This window comes from Cyanistes caeruleus, unplaced genomic scaffold, assembly GCF_971803275.1.
Source record: "Cyanistes caeruleus unplaced genomic scaffold, bCyaCae1.hap1.1 HAP1_SUPER_30, whole genome shotgun sequence".
NCBI lineage: Eukaryota > Metazoa > Chordata > Aves > Passeriformes > Paridae > Cyanistes > Cyanistes caeruleus.
This window is the reverse complement of record NW_028256295.1, coordinates 3402528-3428063: the sequence shown is the minus strand read 5'-3', so window position 1 is coordinate 3428063 and position 25536 is coordinate 3402528. Positions and strand designations below refer to the sequence as shown.

The 25536-nt window shown below is 47.9% G+C and overlaps 2 protein-coding genes across 2 annotated transcripts in view; both read left to right on the top strand.

Moving 5' to 3' along the window:
• LOC111945726 (uncharacterized) overlaps positions 1–25536 on the top strand; it is a 555958-nt gene that overhangs the window by 115815 nt on the left and 414607 nt on the right. The gene's annotated exons all lie outside the window — the stretch shown is intronic.
• LOC147645320 (uncharacterized) lies at positions 380–3473 on the top strand. Its single transcript, XM_086874743.1, has one exon. It carries the CDS (start codon positions 380–382, stop codon positions 2738–2740), a length of 2361 nt encoding a protein of 786 aa, XP_086730869.1. The 3' UTR covers positions 2741–3473.

Sequence of the window (25536 nt, the reverse complement as noted above, 5' to 3'; positions counted from 1 at the left end):
TTGGTGGACCTCCCCAAAGTAGGGGAAGTGCCACTGATACTGAAAGTTCCCTTGAACAAGTATGCGTGGGTAGCATCTGATGCCCTGGGGAAGGAGCATCGGATAAACACACGCTGGATAATTCCTTCATTTTAATCTCCTGCCCCAATGTGGCAGAATCTGTTGTTTCTTTTACTTTCACAGAAGAACTCCGAGGGACATGAAAATTGAATAAGCCATGATAACACTACTAATCCTTCTTTTCATCCTGCCGCAATATCATGGCCAAAACTCGACTGAGTGGCCATGGTCCGAAGCAGTCACCAGCAACTATGCCATAGGACATCACCCTGGAGACCATCAGCGAAATCTAGCAATTGTAGTACTGCATAACTCTGAAATGTACCGCCCGGGTGACTGGGAGTGGGATCAAAAGGATTGGGTTAGAATACTAACAGGAGCAATTGGGGAGGAAATTAAGATAGGATGTAGGAAAATAGAAAAATCTCGTTATGAAAAAGCCTCCACCATTACAATTGCCGGAAACCTTCTTGAACCGAATTTAACAAGCAGTTTGCACCCTAATATTTCAGCAGAACTTTGTTCCACAGAAGATTGGAAATGCGGCAAATATGATCCCCTCATATTGTGTTGCCGTCAGAAGAACATTGGAAACTACACACTAGATCCGAGCACCAACAATGTCGAAAGCACGAAGCTCTGTAGAAGTGAACCCACTGACTGCTGGTACAATTTTACCTTAACCAGACCAGTTTACGTGACCTGCACTTGGCAAACAGGATTTACAGGTTTAATTCACAGATTTAAAATAAATGCTGTAACAAGGCCTATATTAAGTGTGATAATCACATACCATGGTGTAAATACCCCTTTTGTGCTGAATGGTAAAACTAACGTTTTCCCTTCTTTTCTGTTAACTCAAGGTGATGATGTTTCAATACGCTGCAGACTGAGTACCGGATCCCATACTGAGCCTGTACACAGTCAAGTTGCCGGATCTCGTGGCCAGGTTATATCTTGTGAAACTCGGAATCAAGATTGTTGGCTGAATTTAACGGCTGTACAATTGTCCTCCAAAGTCGTGTGTGGTAAAAACAATACCAAATATTGGGGAGAGCTTAATGTTCAGGTTGTACTACCTACCACACAACCACCAATTAGATTGACTCCAAAAATTTCTGAAATTGGACCCTATGTAATCAGGAAAACTGGCCAACAACAAATGCTATTTAATCCAGCATGGTCTATCAAACAAGTTAAATTACTAATGCAAAACAATGTCTCAGAGATTCAGCCAGCTTGTTCACCTTTTTTGCAAACTTCCTTTGAGGGGTGGACAACCTGGTTGCGAAAGCGAAATCCTTTTCACAAACGGATGACAAGAGATATAACCGGTGTCGTGGGATCAGGACTAGGAATTTTGAATAGTATTGATTCAGAAGTATTGATGAATAAATTGGCTGTTGCAACTAAAGATTTGACCAAAATACAACAACCACTGAGGTCATCTTTAACTGCTTTGGGAACCCAACAGTGGTTGCTATCAAACATATTACCAAATTGGGAAAGGGTAAATGTAGATGATCACAAATTAATAATTGATGCACTCAGTGCTACCCAAAACAATGTTTCTCTGGCTCTTAGCTGTATTCAAGCCCAGTTGTGGATGCAGTCAGTTGCTGCATCAATTATCAGAGAGGGTGAAGAAGGCACCTTTCCCACTGAGATTCGGAAAATAGTCTGGGACAATGCCAATGATTTTGAAAAGGAATTTCAATCTTGGTGGAATTTGGTAAATTTTACCTACGATCCCATCACAAACACAGCCACAGCTTTTGTGTTGACAATACGTAATGCTTCAGTACATTCAATCTTTCCTATCATTGCACTGGGGCTGAATCATGACGGAGCTGTTCTCTATCCTTTAGAGCATAGGGAATGGGCCCGTCAGATTGGTGGGAAATGGCAAACTGTTGGTTTGGAAAATTGTATTGTCTGGGAACAAAAGGGGTTTATCTGTGAAAGTAATGCAATCAAAGCTCAAGACATTTGTTTAGACACAGAACAGAATATCTGTCATTTTGAAATCCATCCTAATGACACTTCTGAAACAGTGCTTGTGTATGTAGGCAATGGATGTGTATGCTTGAGAACTGCTTGTGATAGTATGCTTGTAGAAAACATAGTAGTGGATACTAAGAATCATTCAAATTTTTGTGTATGCAATTTTACTGAGATTATAGGTTGTGACTTTTCTTATTTAGCTCCAGTTACTTCATATTATCTTTTGCAGTATAATTACACTTTGATTCATCGTTTAGTGCCTGCTCCGATTGGAATGAACTTTACTCTGGTAAGGCAATTGTTGCTTCACCAGGATTTAATCGAAATTTTGGAAAAGATCAAAAAGGATGGACAAAAGACCTTAGTTACGGTTCACCACAATGTGAAAGGAATACGTCGTGTTCTGGAAAGAGTAAGGAAAGATGCTGAACACAAGTGGTGGGACACTCTTTTTGGGTGGTCACCAACTGCTACAGGTGTTTTGAACAAATTGTGTCATCCCATCATCGTGCTCTTGGTTTTAGTTTTACTTGGTTTTGTTCTATCAGCAATTTTGTACATCCTGAATTGGAGAATGATGAAGAGGTTGACACAATTGACTTCCATAATGGATGCACACAACATGATTGGTACTTTACATGTTGCTGATACCCCTAAGGTTATCGATACTCGATGAATTATGCAGGCACTACAATAAATAATTTGACATTGTGACTATGAGGTTAATCATTTTATCATGGTGTATTTTAGAATATAATTTATTGTTTGTTTTAAGATAAGAAACCAATCTGTAAGTTTTAGTTGAAATTATATATATGGAATGGTTTTTCTTTGAAATCAATATATTGATTTTCTTATTGTTTTTGTTTTCTCTTTTTCCTTTTTCTGTCCCTTATCTTTTCCCTACTACCTGTCTCTGTTTTTTCTGGGATATACTACCAACTGTAACGAGTCCTGAAGACTTCAGAGAAGAATTCTGCAGCAGCACTACAACATCGTGCAGAAAGACCTCGACGATTGTGAGCCACGGGGTGGTGTAAGAGACGGTCCGAAGATTCCCTCATCTGTCTCACAACCGTCTCAAGGACAGAGACTGAGACCCTGAATATCACAAGGGACTTGGTTTGGGGGTTTGGGCCTAGCTGAGATGGATGTTTGCTCAGTGATTGTTTGCAGGTGGCTGCACGGTACACTGCTCTCGTTCCTGCTGGTGAGCAGAGGCTTGGTAACCTGCGCAACGGGTTTTCCACGACTCATGGCTCTCATTCCTGCTGGTGAGCAGAGGTTTGTGCCTGGTACCCGGTGCAATGGGTTTTCCACAACACCTTGTCCTTGTTCCTGCTGGTGAGCAAAGACTTGCAAGACATGGATCGCTCTGTACCCTACACCTGCTCCCTGCGCAATGGAATTCATCACAATGATCATCAATCGCCTCTGGTTTTGGCCCTGCGCCCCTCGCTTTGCAAAAGACTATAAAATTATACCCCAAACTCACCTTCCTTTGAGATCTCCCCAATGGACAGAAGACTCTGCGTCGTTGGACGGCTGAGTGGACTTCGACGTTGGTAGCTATAATCCCCTTACTCTCTTTTCCTTATGCTTTGCTTTCTCTTTTCTTTCCCTCTATCGCATATTAGTGCTGATGAGCACTCAATAAACTGTGTTTTCTTGTTTAAGTCCTTGGTTTGCTGATAATCTTTTGTACTCTAAGACCGGCTAAAAGAACCACATCACGAATCCCACCTTGCGGATCGTGACACTATGAATAACTAATTTGCTAAAATATAAGGTATATTAGTCTTAAAAATTCTAATGTTATTTTTTATATATGTATTTCTAAACACTTTGTCTAACTTATCTATATTATAAAAGTTTTTAAAATGGATAATATAAAATTGAGTAAAATATAAAATACTTAACTAAAAGGCTAAAAACTTACAAAATAGATACTACAATTTTCATTGGTAAATATAAACACATGTAACAACTAAGTGTATTTTAAAGCATTTGTTGCCTTTCTATAAACAAAATGTTAACTTTTTCTAATCGGTTCTTAACAAAGGACACAAGCTTATTTAGAATACATGGTCCAAAGATTAGCACGAGTAAAATCATCAGAACTGGTCCAATCAGGGTAGACACCAGGGTAGCCACGGAGATTGGTCAAACCAGGACTGGAACCAGCTTTGCTGGGCTTCTCTCTCTGCTTTTCGCTGAGACAGCCTGTCCCGTAGCTCTGCCATGGTGTCTCTCACTACTCCGGTGTGGTCTGCGTAGAAGCAGCACTTCTCTTTCAGGGCGATGCAGAGGCCTCCTTGCTGCATGAATAGAAGGTTGAGACTTCACTTTTTAGTCATCTGTAGCTAAAGCAGTCTCTGTTGTTGGGTCACGATGGCAGAGACACCTGTGGCAGCACCAGCTGCTCTCAGGTTAAGCAGCATCGCTATGGTTACACCTGTCACCACTTCTCTTTTCTGAAGTTGGGTGAGTCTCTCCACTTGCAGGCTCAACTCTTCATCCAGGTGGTACAGGACTCTGGGGATGATAACAGCTAATACACAAAAGTCAACAGAGGAGTTAAAGCTTGGGTATAAATACAAGGGCTAGACTATTAGATCATGGGTTCTCAGCCTGTACTACAAAATTGGGGCTCACTGCTTCAGGTGTTATAACTATAAACAGCACAATTACTATGAACAGTTTATCATGCAAATGACACCATGCTTACAAACTTACAACTAAAACTTTAGCGTTAAATGAACTTTCAAAGATGCTTACATTACCTCTTAAAGAAAAATACTTATACTTTATACTAACATAACAATTACTACACAGGCTAAACACTTTATCTTAAACTCTTATTTAACTACTTTTAACATACATGTTCTGGTATATATGTAATCTAAGCATGAAAGCAATTTGCTAGAAAAATAAACACACAATTACAATTTGCTTTGTATATAGTTAGATGGAGTCTCTACACTTCCCAAATCTTCTACAGAATTTCTCCAACACGATTCAGTCTTGGAACGTTCACTGCTCCCGTGATGTCAGCTGGCAGCTGATCGGTGACTGAGGGCTTTGATGTTCAAGTTGTTCTTCAAACCCTTCTAGATCTTAAAACAAAGGATATCTGAAAAATTGATAGAGACACCACATCATAATAATAACGTAAAATTTCTGTTGGTAAACTCTCTGTGTAGTGTTCAGACACAACTGTGTCCTGACAGCTCCACTTCTGATCCATGTCTGGAGTACCAAGGCTGTGTGATGACATCTCTGTTCACTGGATCTCGTGTGTTCAGAGGCACACAGTCTGGTCAGATGGACAGGTGACCTTTTTGAACCTGCCAACAAAACACAGGCACTTCTCTCCTTGAAGTTAATGAATTACACTAATTAAATGCTTTTAGGGCATCAATCTCCCCCGTTTTCTTTAAAAAAAAAATAAAAATGAGATGTACTTCTGTTATAAACATCAACATCAACACAAAACCATATACACAATTAGTAAGAACTTATACCAGTTAAAAATCAATTAAATCATAAACATTATTAATAACATATGTAATATAAAACTACTATTAATTACTAAAACACTGCACCAGCATCCCATAGTTAGCAAGCAAACAGAAACAAAACAATCAGTGAAGGATTGGGTAATCACCTCCGGAAATGATTCTCCAAGCCCACTTCAAAATTGATCCAGCTGTCATTATCAACAGGGTCAAATTGCTGAGTCAAAAATTGACTCAAATACTGATTTGGTACAGAAAACATCTGGATATGTTGGCAAACATTTCATCCAGGTAAAGTCAAGGCTTGGCCAGGGCCTGGCTTTAAACTGGAAAGATGCCTCTTAACATATTTCTAGAACAAGGTTCTCAATAGTAGCAGCTATGAGATGCTTACAGCACAGCAAACTGTTAAAATACATTTGTACAAAGCAAATGATCAGAAGCCTCAGGTACCAGACCAATTAAACCATGCAGCAGTTGGTTTAATCTGAAGCCTCTCCCAGGGCAGCTGATCCTCAGCAATGGTACATGTTGGGAAGGTAGAATTAGAAAGAAATTATAAATATGACTTTGTAGCCAGAAAGGCTAAGGAAGAAATACAAATGATAGCACGGTTTGAATAATTCAAAGAAACCAACCGGGCTGGTATGCCAGAACGCATTCTTTCCTGCAATAAAACCAAGCTGAGACCCCTCATCCCAGCCTTATAAGGAAAGGTCTGAAGGACCCTGAGATAACTAAAAATATGCAAAAATAGCGATTTCTATAGGTTGTACACAAATGTTACTATATTAGTATACTTAGAAAGATTAGTTAAGATTAGGTTAGTTAAGGAATAGAATATTCAAAGGTATAGGTTATATAAGTAGTAGTATAGAAGAGCTCGGTCTCTTTTTCTCTCTTGCTTGCTCTTTTTGCTCTTGCTTGCTCTTTTTTTCCGTCTCTTTTGCCCTCTCTCTTGCCCTCTCTTGCTCTCTCTCTACCTCTCTACCCCACGCCCTGAAATAAACTTCTAACACTTAACTCGATTATAGAGGTCTTTGCCGTGTCTCTGACCGTCCCCAGAAAGCGTCTCCTACAGATTGGCGAGCCAGGCAGGAGCAGATCGTTTTCTTCAGCTGTAAGAGACCCTCATGGACGGTAACTAACACTTATCTGTCGTGCCTGCTTTCCCAGTACTGTGAGCAAGGACCACGCTGCTTAGCAGCGAGTTGGGCCGAAGCTCTTTAAAGTTGCAAGGGGAGTTCCTGAGTCCAGAGACGCTGAGGATCGGTGTCTTTTGGAGCTCTGGGAGACTCAGCCCGGGAGTGGAGCACAGCGAGGTGCCTGGCACCGCTTGGTGCTGTGCTGGAAAGGGGTTCTGAGCTCGCTGCAGTGTTGCAAAGCAACAGCTAGAAGCGGAGCTTGGTGAAGGAACCCGAAAAGCAGCATCTGGAGCCGCAGCAGGGGAGCCTGGCCAGCCCCCACGAGAAGCTGGGATTGGATACGCTGTTTTCTCCGGTACTGAGGTTAGTGCGCACAAGTTTTAATCATGGGACAATCTTACTCTATTCACGACAGAGACCTCTATAAGCGACTAAAACATTTATTACGCTCTGAGTCCAATAATTTACCGAAACAAGAGCTAAAAGATCTTTTAGAATGGACTCTACTTAACTTCCTCAACGCTGACCGTTCAGCTGTATTTACTAGAGATTTTTGGGACACGGTCGGTATTAAATTCTTTAATAATATCTCACACCGCGATATGACTGCCGCGCAGCTGGTCCCAGCGTGTAGAACTCTCGTAGAACTCTTTCATAATAAGCAACAACCATCAGTGGCTGTCGCGTCGGATCCGGTCCCTACTACGCGTTTGTCCCTGGCCACGGAGACCCGAAACGTGGCCAGGCCCGTTCCGGCCCCCCGAAACTCAGCGACTCCAGCATCCGCAGTTTCGCGCGTCCCTTCCCCACCCCCCCCAGCCCCCGTGATTTCGCAATCTGTTCCGGTGACCCCATCCCCCTCGGCAGACCCTGCGGCCCCCGCCCCTGCTCCCCCTCCCCCTCCCGATACTGTTCCCGCCCCCAGTGTGGCAAGCGGCGAGCTCCCCGCTCCCTCAAGAAACCCCGTCTCCGCTGTCACAACCCCCGCGCTGCCCACCCCCGGCTCTGCCCTCGCGGTGCACCCCGCCCCTCCCGCTCCCGTCACCGGTGCGACCCCGCCCCTTGACTCCGCCCCTGCGCCTCCGCCCAGCGATGTCATCGTGGCTCCTCCCCCCGTCGGTGCTGTCGCCTCAACTCCACCACCCCTCCTCCCCACCGGAGAATCTCCCGCTCCTCCCCCGCTCCACCCTGCGGCCGTCATTGCGGCTACCGCCTATATTCTATCTGCGTTACAAAATCACACTTCAGCCTCTTCCTTAACTCTTCCACTACCTCCTGTCACCGCTGAGTCAGCCCCGCCGTCAGCAGCAGGTCACACCTTGGCCCCTGAGCCGACACAGACCACTGCTGCCTCGAACATCTCGTTGTTTCATTTTTCTCCGCCTCCCGTTTTGCCGCGGCCCGCAGACGTTCCAGCCTCCGCTGCCCGGTCCACCCCGGCCCCCTCAGCTCCTTCTGCTGTTTCTCTCTGGCCACGCGGTCCCGAGCCGCAGCAGGTCCCGGTTCTGTCTGCCACGAGGGCCGCCACCACCGACCCTGGACCGGAACTTACACAAACGCAGTGTCAGCCACAGGTTTCCACACGGTCACAAAACACCGCGCTACTCCCGCCAGCGTCTGGTCCTGTGTATTCCCCCGATCCTCTACCAGACCCGGCTGTAATATCACCAAGAACTGCCGCTTCGCTGTCAGATGCCCCCGCGCATTATAACCGCGAACAACCGAAACCTGCTTCCCTGCCCCCGGCCGTGCCGCAGCTCCCAGAGGCTTATCCGCAAGTGCAGCATCCCGTTCTGCCCCCTGACCGTCCCCTATCGCAGCTACTGTCAGCTGACACTACAACTACAAGGCCGCCGCTACACCTGGCTACACAAAAGGTACAAAAGGAAGGGGGAATTTCTAACACAGTATCTGCATTAATAAATACAGGAGAGACAGTGAACTATTCTATGCATGCAACAGCTAATCCCCTGACTTTACCACTTCAAAGTGAGATTGTAAAATCCGAAGCTCCACTACACATAAATTCCCAAGAATGTTATGATGATAGCCAACTTACAAACTGGCTGGAAGTCAAAAGACAAATTTGCAAAGAAGAAAACATAAACCCCCTAGCAATGCCGGTGTTATTTAGTCAGCAGGCGGGCGGTCCAAGAACATGGACAGCTATTCCACCCCAGGAGATAAAAGAACTGCGAAAAGCGATAAAGGACAGTGGCATTTGCTCTCCATATTTTAAACAACTGCTGAAAAGTACACTAGAAGAGCATACTCTCACACCCAATGACTGCAAAAATCTTGCTAGCATTACCCTTACAGATTCGCAATTTATGCTATGGGAATTGAAATGGAAGAGACTACTCAGAAATGTATTAGACAATTATAGACGTAGTAATGATCCAGATTTGCGTGCTCTCACCCTGTCAAAGCTCACAGGTGAACCTCCAGATGACCAAAATGAAAATCAGATAAACCTGCCTAGGGTAGCATTAGATGACATTAAAAAAATGGCACGGCGAGCCTTCTTGCAAATTCAGCCTGCTGGAACTTTTGAAAAAGCTTATAACCTTATTAGCCAAGAAGCCTCTGAGCCATTCACAACATTTGTGGATCGTGTAATTCAAGCTGCTGAACGCCAGTGTGGTGATGATATAGCCCATCCAATTATGATACGGGACATTATCGAAGTCTGCTGAAACCTCCACACCAGCCAGTGACCCTGCAAAAAAGAGCCAAGAAGCAGACGCCCAAGCCTGATCTACGCAGAATCTTCAAGAAGAAAGTGATCTACCAGAAGCAGCTCAAGAAAAAAAAATGGAGTTCTGTCGTTTACCCAAGTGCATGTTGTTTTTATCTTTTTGTTTTAATCTGTATAGTGATAATTGTAGTTTTAATAGCTATACCTTGTATACTCCAATGCATGCAGAAACTAATGCGTAGAACCGTATCTAATATCTTAGTTATTCATAGACAAAACGGGGGAGATGTTGGGAAGGTAGAATTAGAAAGAAATTATAAATATGACTTTGTAGCCAGAAAGGCTAAGGAAGAAATACAAATGATAGCACGGTTTGAATAATTCAAAGAAACCGGGCTGGTATGCCAGAACACATTCTTTCCTGCAATAAAACCAAGCTGAGACCCCTCATCCCAGCCTTATAAGGAAAGGTCTGAAGGACCCTGAGATAACTAAAAATATGCAAAAATAGCGATTTCTATAGGTTGTACACAAATGTTACTATATTAGTATACTTAGAAAGATTGGTTAGTAAAGGAATAGAATATTCAAAGGTATAGGTTATATAAGTAGTGGTATAGAAGAGCTCGGGCTCTTGCCCTCTCGCTCTCTTGCCCTCTCTTGCCCTCTCTTGCTCTCTCTTGCTCTCTCTCTCTTGCTCTCGCTCTCTCGCTCTCTCTCTCTCTTTCTACCCCACGCCCTGAAATAAACTTCTAACACTTAACTCGATTATAGAGGTCTTTGCCGTGTCTCTGACCGTCCCCAGAAAGCGTCTCCTACAGGACAAAGCTCCAAGCAGCCACAGCCCCACTGAGGAAGTCCTTGGAGTGCTGCACATCCCATAGGAAAAGCTGCATTCCCTCAGTCCATTGGGATTTATCACTTCCATTTGCAACGCTTTAGGTCCAAGTTTCAAACTGCAAAATTTTTACACTCAAGACACAGTCATGAAGAACATGTATTTCAATTTCCTATTCCTTTAACTACAGTGTAAAATATCTTAATATTGGAAATCATCCATCAAATCTGTAAAGGAAGGCAGCTAATGGATCCTTTCCACCAGCACGTGTACAAACTAAGGAACTAAAATCAAAGCTGAGTTCTCTTTTTCAAAAGATCAGTTACCTCTTTCTTACTCCAGAGTTATAGAAGATTTTTCACTACACATTTGGGGGTAATTTTTATCTGTCATATTTTTTTTACGTTTTCTTTTTTGGTTTTTTTTTTTTGGTTTTTTTTTGTGTATTTGGGTTGTTGGGCTTTTTTTACAGAAAACATGTCCTAGAAAAGGCATGTCCTTTGCTCCTGGTTCCCGTGTGGAGCAGCTCCCTTCCCGCTGGCTGAGCTGCTCAGGCAGAGCCCGGCAGCTCCTGGCCCTGCAGGGCTGAGGCTTTTCCCCGTTGCTGGGCACAGACTGATGGAGCAGCACTGCTGAACACGGGCACACGCAGAGGGAGCAGAGCAGCTGCCTTTGCCCACCTGAAGCTCCAAGGCCAAACTCTGAGCAGGCACGGCTGCAAGAGACTCGCAGGCTCCCTGTTGGCTCTGCTGCCCCACTTGTGCCCGGCCCAGCTCTGCGGGAGGCAGAGGGAGAACAAGGGGCAGCTCCCTCCCAGCCCCAGCCCAGGGACCCCTCCAGCCCCGGGCCTTGGGCCACTGTCAGCACCCGCTGCTCCAGCCACCGCTTCTGCTGGCACTGACAGCAACAACCAAACTGGGGCTGGTCCCCAGGGAGCAGCAGCAGTGCCTGGATCTGATCCCTCAGCCTGGGGCAGCCCCCTGGGGGAACAGAGGGCACAGCAAGAGGGACAAAACCAGGCAGGGGCAGAGACTGGGAAGAGCCAGAGCTGGGAGCAGCAACAGCTGCTTCATTGCACTCCTGGAGAAAGCTCTTGGCTGGCTCAAAGCACTGAAAGGTGTGAAAGGCAGAGAGGAGGCCACACCAAACAATGCTCCTGTTTTCACACCCTCCTGTAATAAATGGAAATGATTTGTGCTAACTAAATTGTAACTATTTGGAAAGTTATTATTAGAAGCAATCAAGGGAATTGGTGTTACAAGGCAGATGTACCCCTCTACAGATGTTACATGTTAAAATTAAGATACAGGATGTAGTTTTGAGATAAGGAATGTCCTAAGACAAAATCGACCTTGAGATGGATAAAGTTGGAATGACTTTAGGCATAGGGCCTGAAAATTATAAAATATAAGACTAATTAGTAGAGTACAATGCTTACTTACATAACACAACACTTAGGACGCATGCACAGCCCGTAAGGTTATCCAGAGGACAACGAGGATGAGTGTAAGCCTTCATCCAAAAGACCACCAAAAGAAGACTGAAGACCCCCTAGAAACAATTGAGGCATGCACCATGAAGAATAGTGATGTAAAATTAAATAATCAGAAATAAGATGAGGCTTACTGGAAACATGAATGAATATTTGTAAGTATACAGTATATTAGTTTAGTTAGAATTGATTTTTTTCATAAGTAAGGGGGTTGAGAAGCCCTCTCCATACCCCGGTCAGATTTGCTTATGCTTTAATCATAATTACTGGCAAGCTATATTCATATATTTATTCATACATATATATATACATATGTATATATATATATATGAATATATTCACTAAATTGTACTCTTTTACTAAATTGTATTCCTTCTATATCAAATTGCTATTCAATCCACTAAATTGTATTCTTCTATTAAATTGGATTCTTGTATTCAATTCACTAAACTGTATCATTTTTTTTTTCTTGTTATTAAACTGCTGTTAACCCAATAGCCCTAGCTGTCCAAATTTCAATTTCATTTATGACACTGCCCTTGGGTGAGTTACAGCCACAGCGAGAGGGAGGAGGAGATGATCCCACCCATGGCTGCTGCTGGCTCCAGACATTTGCTGAGATAAAGCTGAGCCAGAGCTTCAGCATCTCCCCCAAAATCACAGAATCACAGAATGCCTTGGCTTGGAAGGGACCTTAAAGTTCATCTCGTTCCACCCCCTGCCATGGCAGGGACACCTTCCACTATCCCAGGCTGCTCCAATCCCCATCCAACCTGGCCTTGGACACTTCCAGGGATCCAGGGGCAGCCACAGCTTCTGTGGGCAAGCTCTGATCTCTGCCCAGGTGAGCAGGGACAGGAGCCGAGGGAACGGCTGGAGCTGGGCCAGGGCAGGGCTGGGCTGGAGATGAGCAAAAGCTTCTTCCCCCCCAGGGGGCTGGGGCAGTGCCCAGGCTCCCCAGGGAATGGGCACGGCCCCGAGGCTGCCGCAGCTCCAGGAGCCTTTGGCCAGCGCTGCCAGGGATGCACAGGCTGCGATTGTTGGGGTGTCTGTGCAGGGCCGGGGGCTGCACTCCATGATCCCAATGGGTCCCAGATGCCAGCTCAGCCCCTTGTGCAACTCTCACCCTTGGGCTCAGCCTTTGTGTCCCCTGGAGGCGCTGGCAGAGCTGATGGGGTGGGGCAGGAGCGGGGCAGCCCCAGCGTTCCCCTGGCAGTGACAGCACAGCCGGGCCAGCAGCCCCAGCGTTCCCCTGGCAGTGACAGCACAGCCGGGCCAGCAGCCCCAGCGTTCCCCTGGCAGTGACAGCACAGCCGGGCCAGCAGCCCCAGCGTTCCCCTGGCAGTGACAGCACAGCCGGGCCAGCAGCCCCAGCGTTCCCCTGGCAGTGCCAGCACAGCCGGGCCAGCAGCCCCAGCGTTCCCCTGGCAGTGACAGCACAGCCGGGCCAGCAGCCCCAGCGTTCCCTCCCTGGAGACGCTCCAAGGGAAGCGGCCAGAGCCGCGTCCAGTCAGCGGAACTGAGCGGCCACTGAGCACCCCCGGCCTGGGCTGCTGTGGATTCCTCTGCACACAGCTCGGGGAAGGTGCCCTTGGCCACCCCCACAGTGCCACAGACAAGTGTCACACACAGTTACAGAGCTCTGCACACAGCTGACAGCAGGATTCAATTAAAAAAATATAAAATTAAAACCACCAAAGAAACAAGATAAAGGGGACTCCTCCCAGCAGATCCTTTCCACCCTTCAGTTGAGACACCTTCAGGCACACAAGACCTGGGGCTACAAAAAATCAGGCTTCATTGGCACATTTGCAGGAAAAATCAGGTTTAGGACAGGCTATCAGCAGAACTGTTCTCAGCTGGGTGAAAAAGGCCCCTTTGGCAGCTGCAGGGCCATTGAAAATGCAGACCCTCAGCCCATGGGGGAGAAAAGGGCTCTGAATTCCCCTCCCCTGACACACAAACCCTGCTCCCAGGCTGCTCCCCACACAGGATTCTACTGGAGGACTGTGGAAGGCTGAGAGTTGGCTCTGGCTTCTTCATGTTCCTTGTCCTAAAGCTGCCTGGGAGAAGAAATTTAGGGTCAGCTCCACTGGCACAATCCCTCCTGGCCCAGGGCACAGCCCCAGGAAGGTCTTTGCTCCTCCCTCGGCCCTCCCTGAGGAGGCTGGCAGGGCTCGCAGGTTTATGGCATTTGTCCTTGCTGCCCCTCACATCCCACTGCCTCACAAAGAGCCCCGAGCCACCCGTGAGGGACAGGCCCTGCTGGGCCAGGCCTGGGCTCAGGGCTTGGCCTTTCTGCTTCCTCCAACCCAGCCAGGCCTGGCTCAGCATTGCAGTTCCTGTGCTGTGCCCCAAGCTCGCTCGGGCCCTGCTGGAAAGGGACCTGAGGTACCTCCATCCCCTCGGGCAGTGCATGGGAGAAAACAACAAACTTCTCAGGAGGATGGGAACAAACTTTCAGCTGCAGACTTTAGAGAATTAGGTACTTGGGAAATCATAAATCTGCATGCAATTAGAGGAAATCACTTTACTAAGCACAGACTGAGCCAACTCGTCCAACCCATCCAACTTCAAGCTATCCAGATTTTGAAAACTGGAAGTCAGGAGAAAAGAGAGGGACAGAGATCCACAGTCAGCCTTGGATCCAGCACCATCTCAGCTGCTGTGAGCTCCAGGGCCGTGGCACATGTCAGTGTCACACCCATGTCACAGCCTCACCTGCTCTGCTCCCTCTCCCAGCTGGGGTTTTTGGGGTGCCAGGGGCTTGGCAGCCACTTTGGGGCTGGAGCAGAGGCTGCAGTGGCTGGGCTGGGGCAGTGACCGCCCCACACAGGCAGAACTTGCTCTGCCCCCAAACACACCCTGGAGATGTCTGGGGCCATTCATCATTTCTCTGCTCTCCAGCGCTGAGGCAACGCACTCTGGCTACAGCTCTGAGCTTGAGCCCATGGCAACCAGCCCTGGCAATGGGGCTCCATGGAGCTGCTCTCAGGAACACCCCAAGAGTTGGGGAGTGCCCCAAAACCTCCTGAGAAATGTGAGATACCTTAAAATCTCGTTGGGAACATGGAATATCCAAAACTCACTAACGGGTTTCCCCTCCATTCATCATCCCCAAACTTTGGCTGTCTCATTGCAGACCCCACCCCACCTCCCCAATCCCAACCCCAACCCATCCCATCCCTGCTGGACTTCAGAATGCCTTCCCAAGCCTGATTCCCCCCCATTTCACACCTCCCAAACTCCATCCCACCCATCCTGCCCCACCCAATGCCCATCTCACCCCTCCTGATTTGCATCCCACTTCACCCAATCCACTTCCAACCCCATTCCACCTGATGCCTTCAGAAGGCTGACCTAGAACAGAGGCTGGACAGAGTTAAGAATAAAGTTTATTAAAAGGCCTTAAAGGATACACCTTGGGCAGTACAAGAACCTGTACTTGTAGCCAGGGCTACACCCAGGATGGACCAAAAATGGTCACAAAAATGAACAACTGATCACAAAGTCTCACATTTTTAGAAGTTTAGGTCCATCTGCATATTTGGGTTCATTGTCCAGTTACAGCTTCAGATGATGAAGTCCCATCCTTCTTGTTTTCTCTCTTCAGTCCACCCTTGTTTATGCTTTTGGGCTTGGAACTTGTAACGACTGTCCTTGGTATCAAGCTAGAAAAGGAATTGTTTTGTCTACCTGTTGTAGTTTAAGGCCTGGCGATCTGAAGATTTCGGGATGTAACGGAAAGTTAGCAAAAACCCCTCTCTGTTAGGATAGTAAAACCTTCTGTAATTAGCAAATAGCACTCAAGTGTAACGTAAGCAGATGGGAGTAACACAATGACCCTAGGTTATAAAAGGTCAAATTCTCCTGCAATAAACGCCATTGCTTTGCCATCCATCACATTGATGTCTTGTGGGTAGATTGGCCAGGGTGGCCATGGGGGGAGGCCACGGTGCTGGCTCCTGAATTGGGGTGTTTGCCTTGCTTGGAAAACCTACACTACCTACTCTGTGAAGAGAACTCAGTGACACCTAATGTGAAGTTCAAAACTACAAACCTAGGCAGTGCAGAACATGAAAGATATGAAAGCTAAAATTTAAGGCAACACACCCTGAGGGGCTGTGGAATCCAGTCATTTTGGGTGGGATTGAGTAGATTTCAGTGGGACTGAGCGGTTTTGAGGTGACAGATCGAACCCTCTCGTCTCCTTAAGTGCCAAGAAATGGAGTCAACTCCACCAAATAACCCCACAACCCCTGAATACTCCCAAGTATCTCCCAGATTCCCTTGAAGCATTAGTAAATGTGAGGTTTTAGATGCCTTTGATGAATTTGTAGACTTTTATTCCAATTTTGTCTGTTTTAAAGAGATGAAGATGAATCAAAAGATAGAACCAAACCAGAATGACCACCAGCCCAGTGTGTTGCCAACACAGATCACTGGGAACATGGGTCATCAGAGCTCTGCCCAACATAGGTCCTCTGGTGGGGGATGGAGCTGGGGCAGTGCACAAAGCTCTTCCTGCACTTGGGGCACTTGCAGGGCTTCCCTTAGTGGTGCCTCTGTTGGTGCTGGGTCAAGTTAGAGCTCTGGGTGAAGCTCTTCCCACACTGGGGACACTCATAGGGCCTCTCCCCAGTGTGGATGCGCTGGTGCCTGATGAGGTGGGAGTTGTGCTTGAAGCCCTCCCCACAGTCAGGGCAGCGGAAGGGCCTCTCATCCGTGTGAATCCGCTGGTGCTTGAGGAGATGGGAGCTGCTCTGAAACCTCTTCCCACACTCAGGACACTCGTAGGGCCTCTCCCCAGTGTGGATCATCTGGTGGATGGTCAGCTGGGACCTCCGGCTGAAGGTCATCCCACATTCCTCACACTCATAGGGCCTCTCCCCAGTGTGGATGCGCCGGTGCCTGATGAGGTGGGAGTTTCGCTTGAAGCCCTCCCCACAGTTGGGGCAGTGGAAGGGCCTCTCATCCGTGTGAATCCGCTGGTGCCTGAGGAGAGTGGAGCTGCCATGAAACCTCTTCCCACACTCACCACACTCGTAGGGCCTCTCCCCAGTGTGGATGCGCTGGTGGATGATGAGTTGAGAGTTGAAGCTGAAGCCCTTCCCACATTGCCCACACTCGTAGGCCCATTCCCCAGTGTGGATCATCTGGTGGCGGATCAGGCTGTTGCTCAACCTGAAGCTCTTCCCACAGTCCAAGCACTTGTAGGGCTTCTCCCCATCCTGAAGCGCCTCATGGACCACCAGCTCAGAGCCCTGGCTGGATCTCTGCCCGCCTTCCCGGCACAGGGTGGGTCTTTCCTCCTCAGAGCACCCTGGGATGGGTTTGGAGCCCCTCCTCCTGCGGGATCTCTGGGGATTTTCCTCCCTGTTGGATTCCTCCACTGTGGAGCTGCTCACAATGGCCTCTTCCACCAGGTTCTGCCCCAGGGATTTGTCCTCCCTGGTCTCCATCCTCAGCTCCTTGTCTGGGGGAGGAAGGACAAGGAGAGGATGGTGTTATAAATGCAACGGCAGATTAAAGATTAACAAAGATTAATTTATTATAAATTAATAAAGCAACAAACAGCGAGGAAAAAACCACAATAAATGGACAGCGCAGCGCTGGGTGGACAGGGTCTATACGCAAGGTATAGGTGTTCCCAAATCCACGTCTGAGGGTTCTCTGGCCTGGGTTTTTATAGGGATTTTATGTCCCCAGGCTAGAATTCGTAGCCTCCTTCTCCATCCAGCCAAGGTTTGGGAATGGAAAATCCTGGTTTGGGGAAAAATACAGTTCATGAGCACATTGGAATAGGGTGTTCCTCCTGCCCAAGTCCATCTTTAGAAATCACAAGCTACCCATAAAAACCTCCAAAACATCAAGATTCAGCCCTGAAAATGTCTCCCAGGAGTTCCCCATCTCTGGTCTTTCCCCTTGGTGTTCAGAGGTTCCCCCCGTCCCAGCTGCTGGGGGTCACGCTTGTATTGGGGGTCCCCTGTTTACTCAATCCCTCCCCAGGCTGCTGGGAGTGCCAGGAATCTGAAAAGCTCCCCCCATTTCCATCTCCCCACTTAGGGATGCTGGGACCCCCCAGTGTCTCCACAAGGGGCATTTTCCACTCAGCTTTGCAGTCATTAAGTCGCAAATATCCCCTCCCAAAAAACACAGCCCAGGGACCCCCCAGGATATCTGGGCTGAGCTCCTCCTCTCGGGGCACCTTTGGGATGGGGGGTGATGATCCCACAGCTGGGGGACTGTAAATTCAGGGAGTTCTTGACCTCTTGGTTCCTTCTCCTTTCCCTGATCCTTCTTTGTCCCTCCTCTTCCTGTTGAAGTTCATTTAAACAATTATGGTCTGTCCCAGGGGAAGAACTCACCCTTGGTGTTGTATAAGGTCAGTCCCTACCTACCCTCCCTTTTCTTTTCCCTATCCCACTGGCTGTAACCCCCCTGTATCCCCTGGCCACCCCCTCCCCCAAGTTTAAGAGACAGCACCTGAGGAATCTCAGCCTCTCTCTTGCTCCGGGCGATGCACATACAATGAACCCAGGACCACGTCTCTAAAGTCTGACCTTTCTTTGTCTAAAATACCTTAGGTCCATGTTGGATATATTTTGAGACCCCTTCCCGCCCGTGTTCTGTGAAGGGCAGACACATCCCCATGGGGGACAAGAATGAAGGGGTTTGTGGAGTATTTCCAACATCTTCCTCCCTCTCCTCCCCTTCCATCCCTTCTTCTCCTCCCTAATGCCAGGTCCTTCTCCTGCTTCCATCCCTTCTCACTCTCCTTCTTCCTCCCTCCTCCCCCAGGAGCAGTGACACCCTCGGTGCCCCGTTCCCAAACCCCTCACAGCCCACGGCAGGAGCGGGGATGGAGCCGGGACAGGTCGGGATGGGCAGCGCGGGGCTCTCCGCTGCTCCCACCCGCTGGGGACGGGGGGAACCCGGCCCGGGGAAAAGGAGAGGGAAAGTGGGAAAATTGGGGGCTGCAGATCCAACCTGGGGCTGGCTGGGGACCCTGGCTGGGGACTGCCAGCCCTTGGGGCTCCTCTGGGGAGATGTGGGACCGGGGAACACAGAGAGGGCTGGGGGATCCCAGGAGTGGCAGCACTGGCAGGGACTGGTTTGGACTGGGATCATCCTGCGATCACACTGGCAATGACTGGAACTGTATTGGATGTGTACTGACATCATACTGGGATCATACTGGGAGCAGCTGGGTCCCTGCTGGCTGAGACTGGGATCCCACTGAGGGTGACTGGAATCATACTGGGATTGACTGGGAGTGGCTGGGAACAACTGGGATCATGCTGAGAGCAACTGGGAGGAGCTGGGAATGACTGGGAGCGTGCTGGGGCTGACTGGGATATACTGGGAGAGACAGGGAGTCCCAGGGATCACACTGGAGGCTACTGGGGTCACACTGGCACTGCCAGGGAGCAACTGGGGGCCACTGGCCTCATACTGGGAGTGACTGGGATCAGACTGGGAGTTACTGGGATCAGACTGGGAGTTACTGGGATTAGATTGTGACTGGGATGAGACTGGGAGTGTGAAAGAAACTGGAAAATTGGGGAAAAAATGGAAAAAAGCCCAGGATAAATTCAAGGAAAATGGAAGGGAAAATTCGGGGAAAACCCAAAAATATCAGGGTGAAATCCAAAAAAATCAGGGAAAAATCAGGAAAAAAATTGGGAAAAATTTGGGAAAAACAGGGGAAAATCTGACAAAAAATTGGGGAAAACCAGGAAAAGTTTGGGGGAAAAAAAGAGCAAACTTAAGGAAAAAAATGTGAAAAAACTGGGGAAAAATCAGGAAAAGACAGTGGAAAAATCTGGAAAAAATCAGGAAAAGTCAGAAAAAATAGAGAAAAAACCAGAAAAAATAGGAAAAGAAGGAAAAGTCATGAAAAACCAGGGAAAATTGGAAAGAATATTTGGGAAATCAGGAAAAAAACTGGGAAAGAACTTGGAAAAATTGGGGAAAATCCAGAAAAGAAAGAGGAATAAAATCTGAAAAGTAATAGGAAAAAAACCAGGAAAAATCAGGTAAAAACTAGGGAAATTTGAGAAGAAATTGGGAAAAAGCTAGAAAAAATTTGGGAAAGGAAGAGAGAAGAATCAGGAAAAAATGGGAAATACATGAAAAAAATTGTGAAAAATTGTGAGAAATCAGGGAAAATATCAGGAAAAGAAAACCAAAAAGACCCTGGGAAAAATCACGAAAAATCAGGAAAAAATCGGGAAAATATTGGAAAAATGAAGGAAAAACCAGAAATATTTGAGAAAAAATTGCAAAAAAATCTGGAAAATAATTCGGAAAATATCAGAAAAATTGTGGAAAAAAAAAGAGAATCAGCGGAAAATCAGGGAAACAAACAGGAAAAGGATAAAAAAATCTGGGAAAATCAGAAAAAAATAATGAAAAAAAATCAGGAAAGAACTGGGGAAAACCAGAAAGATTAGGGAAAGGAAAAGGGAAAAATCAGGGAAAAAAATGGGATTAAAACAGGAAAAAGCACAAAAATCAAGAAAAAGTTTAAGAAAAAAATGGGAAAAAAATGAAAAAAAAATCAGAAAAATAAAAAAATAATGAAAAAAATCAGAAAAAAAAATATCAAAAAAATCTGGAAAAATCTGGAAAAAATGGGGAAAATCTGGAAAAATATTGAGCAAATATTGGGTAAAATCAAGAAAAGAGAGGGAAGAAACCTGGAAAAAATCAGGAAAAATCAGTAAAAAAATTAGGAAATACAGGGAAAAATCAGGGACAAATTGTGAAAAAAAATGGGGAATAACCAGGAAGAAATTGCAAAAAGAAGAGGGAAAATCAGGAAAAAGTGGGGGAAAATCAAGAAAAAAATTTAGGAAAAAATTTGGGAAAAAACAGGGAAAAATCAGGAAAAGAAAGAAAAAGAAGACTGGGAAAAAAAATAGGAAAAATCAAGGGGAAAAAAAAAAAAGAGTACAAGAAAGTGGAGAAAAAAACTTTGTAAATTTGGGAAAAAAATTGGGAAAAAACTAAGAAATATCAAGGAAACAAACAGGAAAAAATCAGGAAAAATTAAGAAAAAAAGGGAAATATTTGGACAAATCAGAGGGAAAAATCAGGAAAAAGAATTGAAAAATATGTGAAAAAAATTGTGAAAAAAATTGTGACAAATGAGGAAAAATAAGAAAAAGGGAATAAAACCTGGAAAAAAATCAGAGAAAAAAATCTGAAAAAAAATGAAAAAAATTGGGGGAAAATCAGGGAAAAAAATGGGAAAAACAAGGGAAAAAAATTGGGAAAAAATGGAAAAAAACAGAAAAATTATGGAAAAATTAGAGAAAAAATTGGGGAAAAGACAAAAAATTTTGAGAAGAGGAAAAAATCAGGAAAAAGAAAAAAATCAGGAAAAAATGGTGAAAAAACTGGGAAAAATTCAGGGAAAAATAAGGGAAAAATAAGAAAAAAATAAGAAAAAAAAAAAAAAAAGAGAGAAAAAGATTGGGGAAAATCAGAAAAAAAACAGGATAAAATCCCCCTATCCCATTTTTCCATGGAATTTTGGGAATTGCCTACCTGGGAGGTTGTAGAAGAATTTCCGGACCTGGGAATCCGGGGAGTGGGGAAAGGTGGAATTGCAGATGAGCTGGTCCAGATTTTTGGGAAGGTTGATGGCCTGGTCCTATTATAGCTTCCAGAATGTTCGGATGAATCCCACGCCTCCTTCCAGCTGGAAATCATGGAAAAATCATGGAAAAATCATGGGAAAGCTGTGATTCAAATTCATGGAGTTTTGCCCCCAAAGCACCCTTTTTTCCCACCAAAATTTCTATTTTTCCCCCCCAAAATATTAATTTTTTGGAATAATTAAATGGGGAAGATTAGGGGGAAATAGGAAAAAATAGGATGGAAATGGAGCAAAAATGGGGGAAATTGGAGCCAAAATGGGAAAATAATAGGGAAAAAATGGGATAAAAATAGAGAAAAATGGGATGGAAATGGAGGAAAAATTGGGAAAAATGGGAGAAAGGAATGGAAGAAGATGGAGATAAAATGATGGAAGAACGAGATAAAACCAGGATAAAAATGGGGAAAAAAAATGAGGGAAACTGGGAGAAAAATGAAGGGAAAATGGGAATAAAAATGGTAAATGTGAAGTGAAAGTGGGAGAAAAATGGAAGAAAATGGGGAAAACAGGAGAGGTCATGGGGAAAAAACTGGGGAAAAATGGAGCAAAAAGAGGGTAAAATGGGGAAAAAATAGATTAAAATGCAGGAAAAAATGGGAAAAAAAAAAGAAAAATTAAGAAAAAATAGAGGAAAAATGAGTTTAAAAGGGGGAAATGGAGGAAAAAAGGAGAAAAATGGGTGAAAACTAGGGAAAAATAAAAAATAGGATAATAGAGGGGAAAAAATATATGAAAATGGGATAAAATGAGGAAAAATAGAAAAAAAATGGATAAAAACGAGATAAAACCAGGAAAAATTTGGGATAAATGGGATGAAAATGTGGGAAAATGGGGATAACATTTGGAAAAAATGCAGACAAGTTGTACCCTAATAGGGAATGACTGGGAGTGATTTGGATTATCATGGGGCGCAGAGGAAACTGGAGCCACACCGGGGGAGCAACTGGGCTCATGCTGGGAGCAGCCACTGCCGGCACCGGGAGCCCCGAACCCCTTTCCCGGCCATGCCGGACCCGCATCCCCCCGGCCCCTTTGCCGGGGCTCTGCCGCCACCGCCACTGGGACCCCCCAAAAACACCTCCCGGGGACCCCCGGGGTGCCCCCGAGGGGCATCTGCGGCTCGGCTCTGGAGCCCTGCCATCCCCAAACATCCCCCCCAAAAACCCCAAAGCCAGGGAGCCCCGGGGGATTTGGGGCGAGCTCCCCCTCCCCGGGCACCTGCGGGATGGGGGGCGATGGTCCCGAAGGAGCTGCAGATGCAGAGAGCGGGGAGCGCAGGTGGAGCCTCCTCTGCCTGCTCCAGCTCTTCCTCCTGCTGCTCCTCCTCTTCCTCCTGCTCTGTCCCTCCTCTTCCTCCTCCTGCTCCTCCTCTTCCTCCCCCTCTGTCCCTCCTCTGTCCCTGTGCGTGGTTCGGAGCCCTCGGGTGAGCGGGGCCGGGCCGGGACACGATGGGAAAGGACTGGGTCCCCCCCAAACCGAGCTGGGGGCAGCGGAGCTTTGGGGGAACAATGGGAACGGGGCGGGACAGGGGAACAGGGGGAGGTGGGAGCACTGAGGGTCCCCCAGTTCACCCCAGGAGCCCCAGGCCCCGTCCCAGCCCCCCCAGTTCCCCCCGCAGCCCCGGCTGAGGGGGGCTCAGCCCAGGAGCCGCCGTCGTTCGGGGCTCCCCCGAGAGCAGGAACGGGAGAGTTCCCGGCTCGGGGAGGCCCCAGCACAGGAGGGGATCTTGTCCCTCTTCCAGGGTCTTCAGGCCCCTCTCAAGAGGAGTTTTTCTCTTTTTCAGGTTTTTTCGGGGGGATCCCACCACTACAGGGGTGTTTTTTCCTCCCCATTTTAGGGTGTTTGTGCGGCCGCAGCCCCACAAACCCCTTTTGAGGGGGGATCATGACGGCTTTAAGTGACATTTTTAGGGGTGTCCCCACCCCAAGCCCCTGTAGGGGATGTTTTGTCCCCCAGGGTGGATTTTGGGGGTTCTCTCTACCATGGCCGCTTTAAGGGCCCCCGGTGTTGTCGGGTCCCACTGTAACTCCTCTTAAAAGGGCAACACCGCTCCCGTTGGTTCCGGCAGTGGAGCCCGGGAGGGGTTGGGGGTCCCGGGAGGGGTTTGAGGGTACCTGGGTGATGCCGATGAAGGTGATGGGGTCTCCATGCGGGGTATAAACGTTTGTGAGCGTTTCCTGGGGGTTTTTGAAAGTTCTGGGTGTTTGGGGGCCACAATGGTTTTTTGGAAGTTCTCAAAGGGGGTTTACAGGGGTCGCAATGGGGGAATTTGGGCGATCCCGGGGGTGGAACTGGGGGTCCCAAGGCTGTTTTGGGGAACCTGCTGGTGATGGAGATGGGGACCCCATGCCAGGTATGAACCTTCTCAATGTCTGTATCGGGTTTTGCGGTTTTAGGGAGTTTTTGGAGTATCCAGGAATGTGTTTGGGATCAGGGGAGGTTGGGGTGTCCCAGGGGGTTTGGGGGTTCTCGGCAGGTTTGGGGGTACCTGGGCCATGCGGGTGGCAGTGCTGGGGACCCCGTGCCGGGTTTGAACCTTCTCACTGCGCACGGGCAGCGTCAGCGTGTTCAGGGAGATCCTGGGGGGCCCGGGGGGTCACCCCAAATCCCAGGGACCCCAAATGCTGAGGGACCCCCCGAACTGCCCTCACCGCTGGATCTGCTGCAGGCAGGGGGGCACCAGCACTCGGCCCCCACCCTCCACCATCACAGGGGGGCTGTGGAAGAAATCTGGGGGTGCAGGGACAGGTTGGGTGGGACCCCCAAAGTCCTGGGGGAGGGGATACGGGGGGACTTCCAGGAATTCCAGTTATCGGGGGATGAGAGGGGACCCAGGAAGAGTTTAGGGGGGCTGGATGGGTCCTGGGGGAGACCCCCAGGAGTCTTGTGGGGGGTGGGGAGGGCAAGGACCAGGGCAACCCCCAGGATGGGTTTGGAGGGGAACCGGATTGGGGCTCTCATGGCTGCGGGATGGGGAGATCTGCCCATGGAATTCCATGGGAATGGCATGGCAGTGAGGTCCATCCACAGAATTCCCTTGGGAATGGGACAGCAGCAGGATCCATGCATGGAGATCTCACGGGAATGGGATGTCTGAAATCCATCCATGGAATTTGCATGAGAATTCCCACGTTCCCAAATTTTGCCCTCCCAAATCCCACATTCCCATTCCCATATTCCCATGGGAATTCTGCCCTCCCCACCTTTACACTCCAGCGCCTCCCGCCCATATCTGACACATTTCCAGAGACATTCCCTGCAGCTGTGAGCCAGGGAATTTGTTAATCCCTCAGCCTGGATCTCAGGGATCCCCATGGCGGTGCCACAGTTGCCATCGCAGCCCCACAGATCCCCCAGCCCCGGCTCCCCCCGCTCAGCCCCGCTCTGGCTGTGCCGCTGCTGCAGCATCTGCAGCTCCCCGCTGGCCCCGTGCCGGTGCCGCTCCTTGTGCCGACTCTGGCTATCCCAATATCCCAGCCCTGGCTATCCCAATATCCCAGCCCTGGCTATCCCAAGATCCCAGCTCTGGCTATCCCAAGATCCCAGCTCTGGCTATCCCAATATCCCAGCCCTGGCTATCCCAATATCCCAGCCCTGGCTATCCCAATATCCCAGCCCTGGCTATCCCAATATCCCAGCCCTGGCTATCCCAATATCCCAGCTCTGGCTATCCCAATATCCCAGCCCTGGCTATCCCAATATCCCAGCCCTGGCTATCCCAATATCCCAGCTCTGGCTATCCCAATATCCCAGCCCTGGCTATCCCAATATCCCAGCTCTGGCTATCCCAAGATCCCAGCCCTGGCTATCCCAAGATCCCGGCTCGGCTCCGCCCGGCCCCGCTCGCTGCGGTGGCGCTGGAAGGGGATCCCAGCCAGGGACCCCATGGACATGGACTGCGGGAAGCCCGGGCCGGGCTCCGACAGCGCCGCGTGCAGGGAACGCAGGGAGAGGAGAACTGGGGGGACATTTGGAGATTTGGGATCGGGGGGGTCACGGCTGAAGGAAAGGGGGAACGGGGAGAGCCGGGAAGGGCATTTGGGGATGCCAGGAGTGACAAGAGGGGAGGCTAGGGCTGGCTAGATGTGGCATGGCTGGAGTTCAGGGCGTTCCT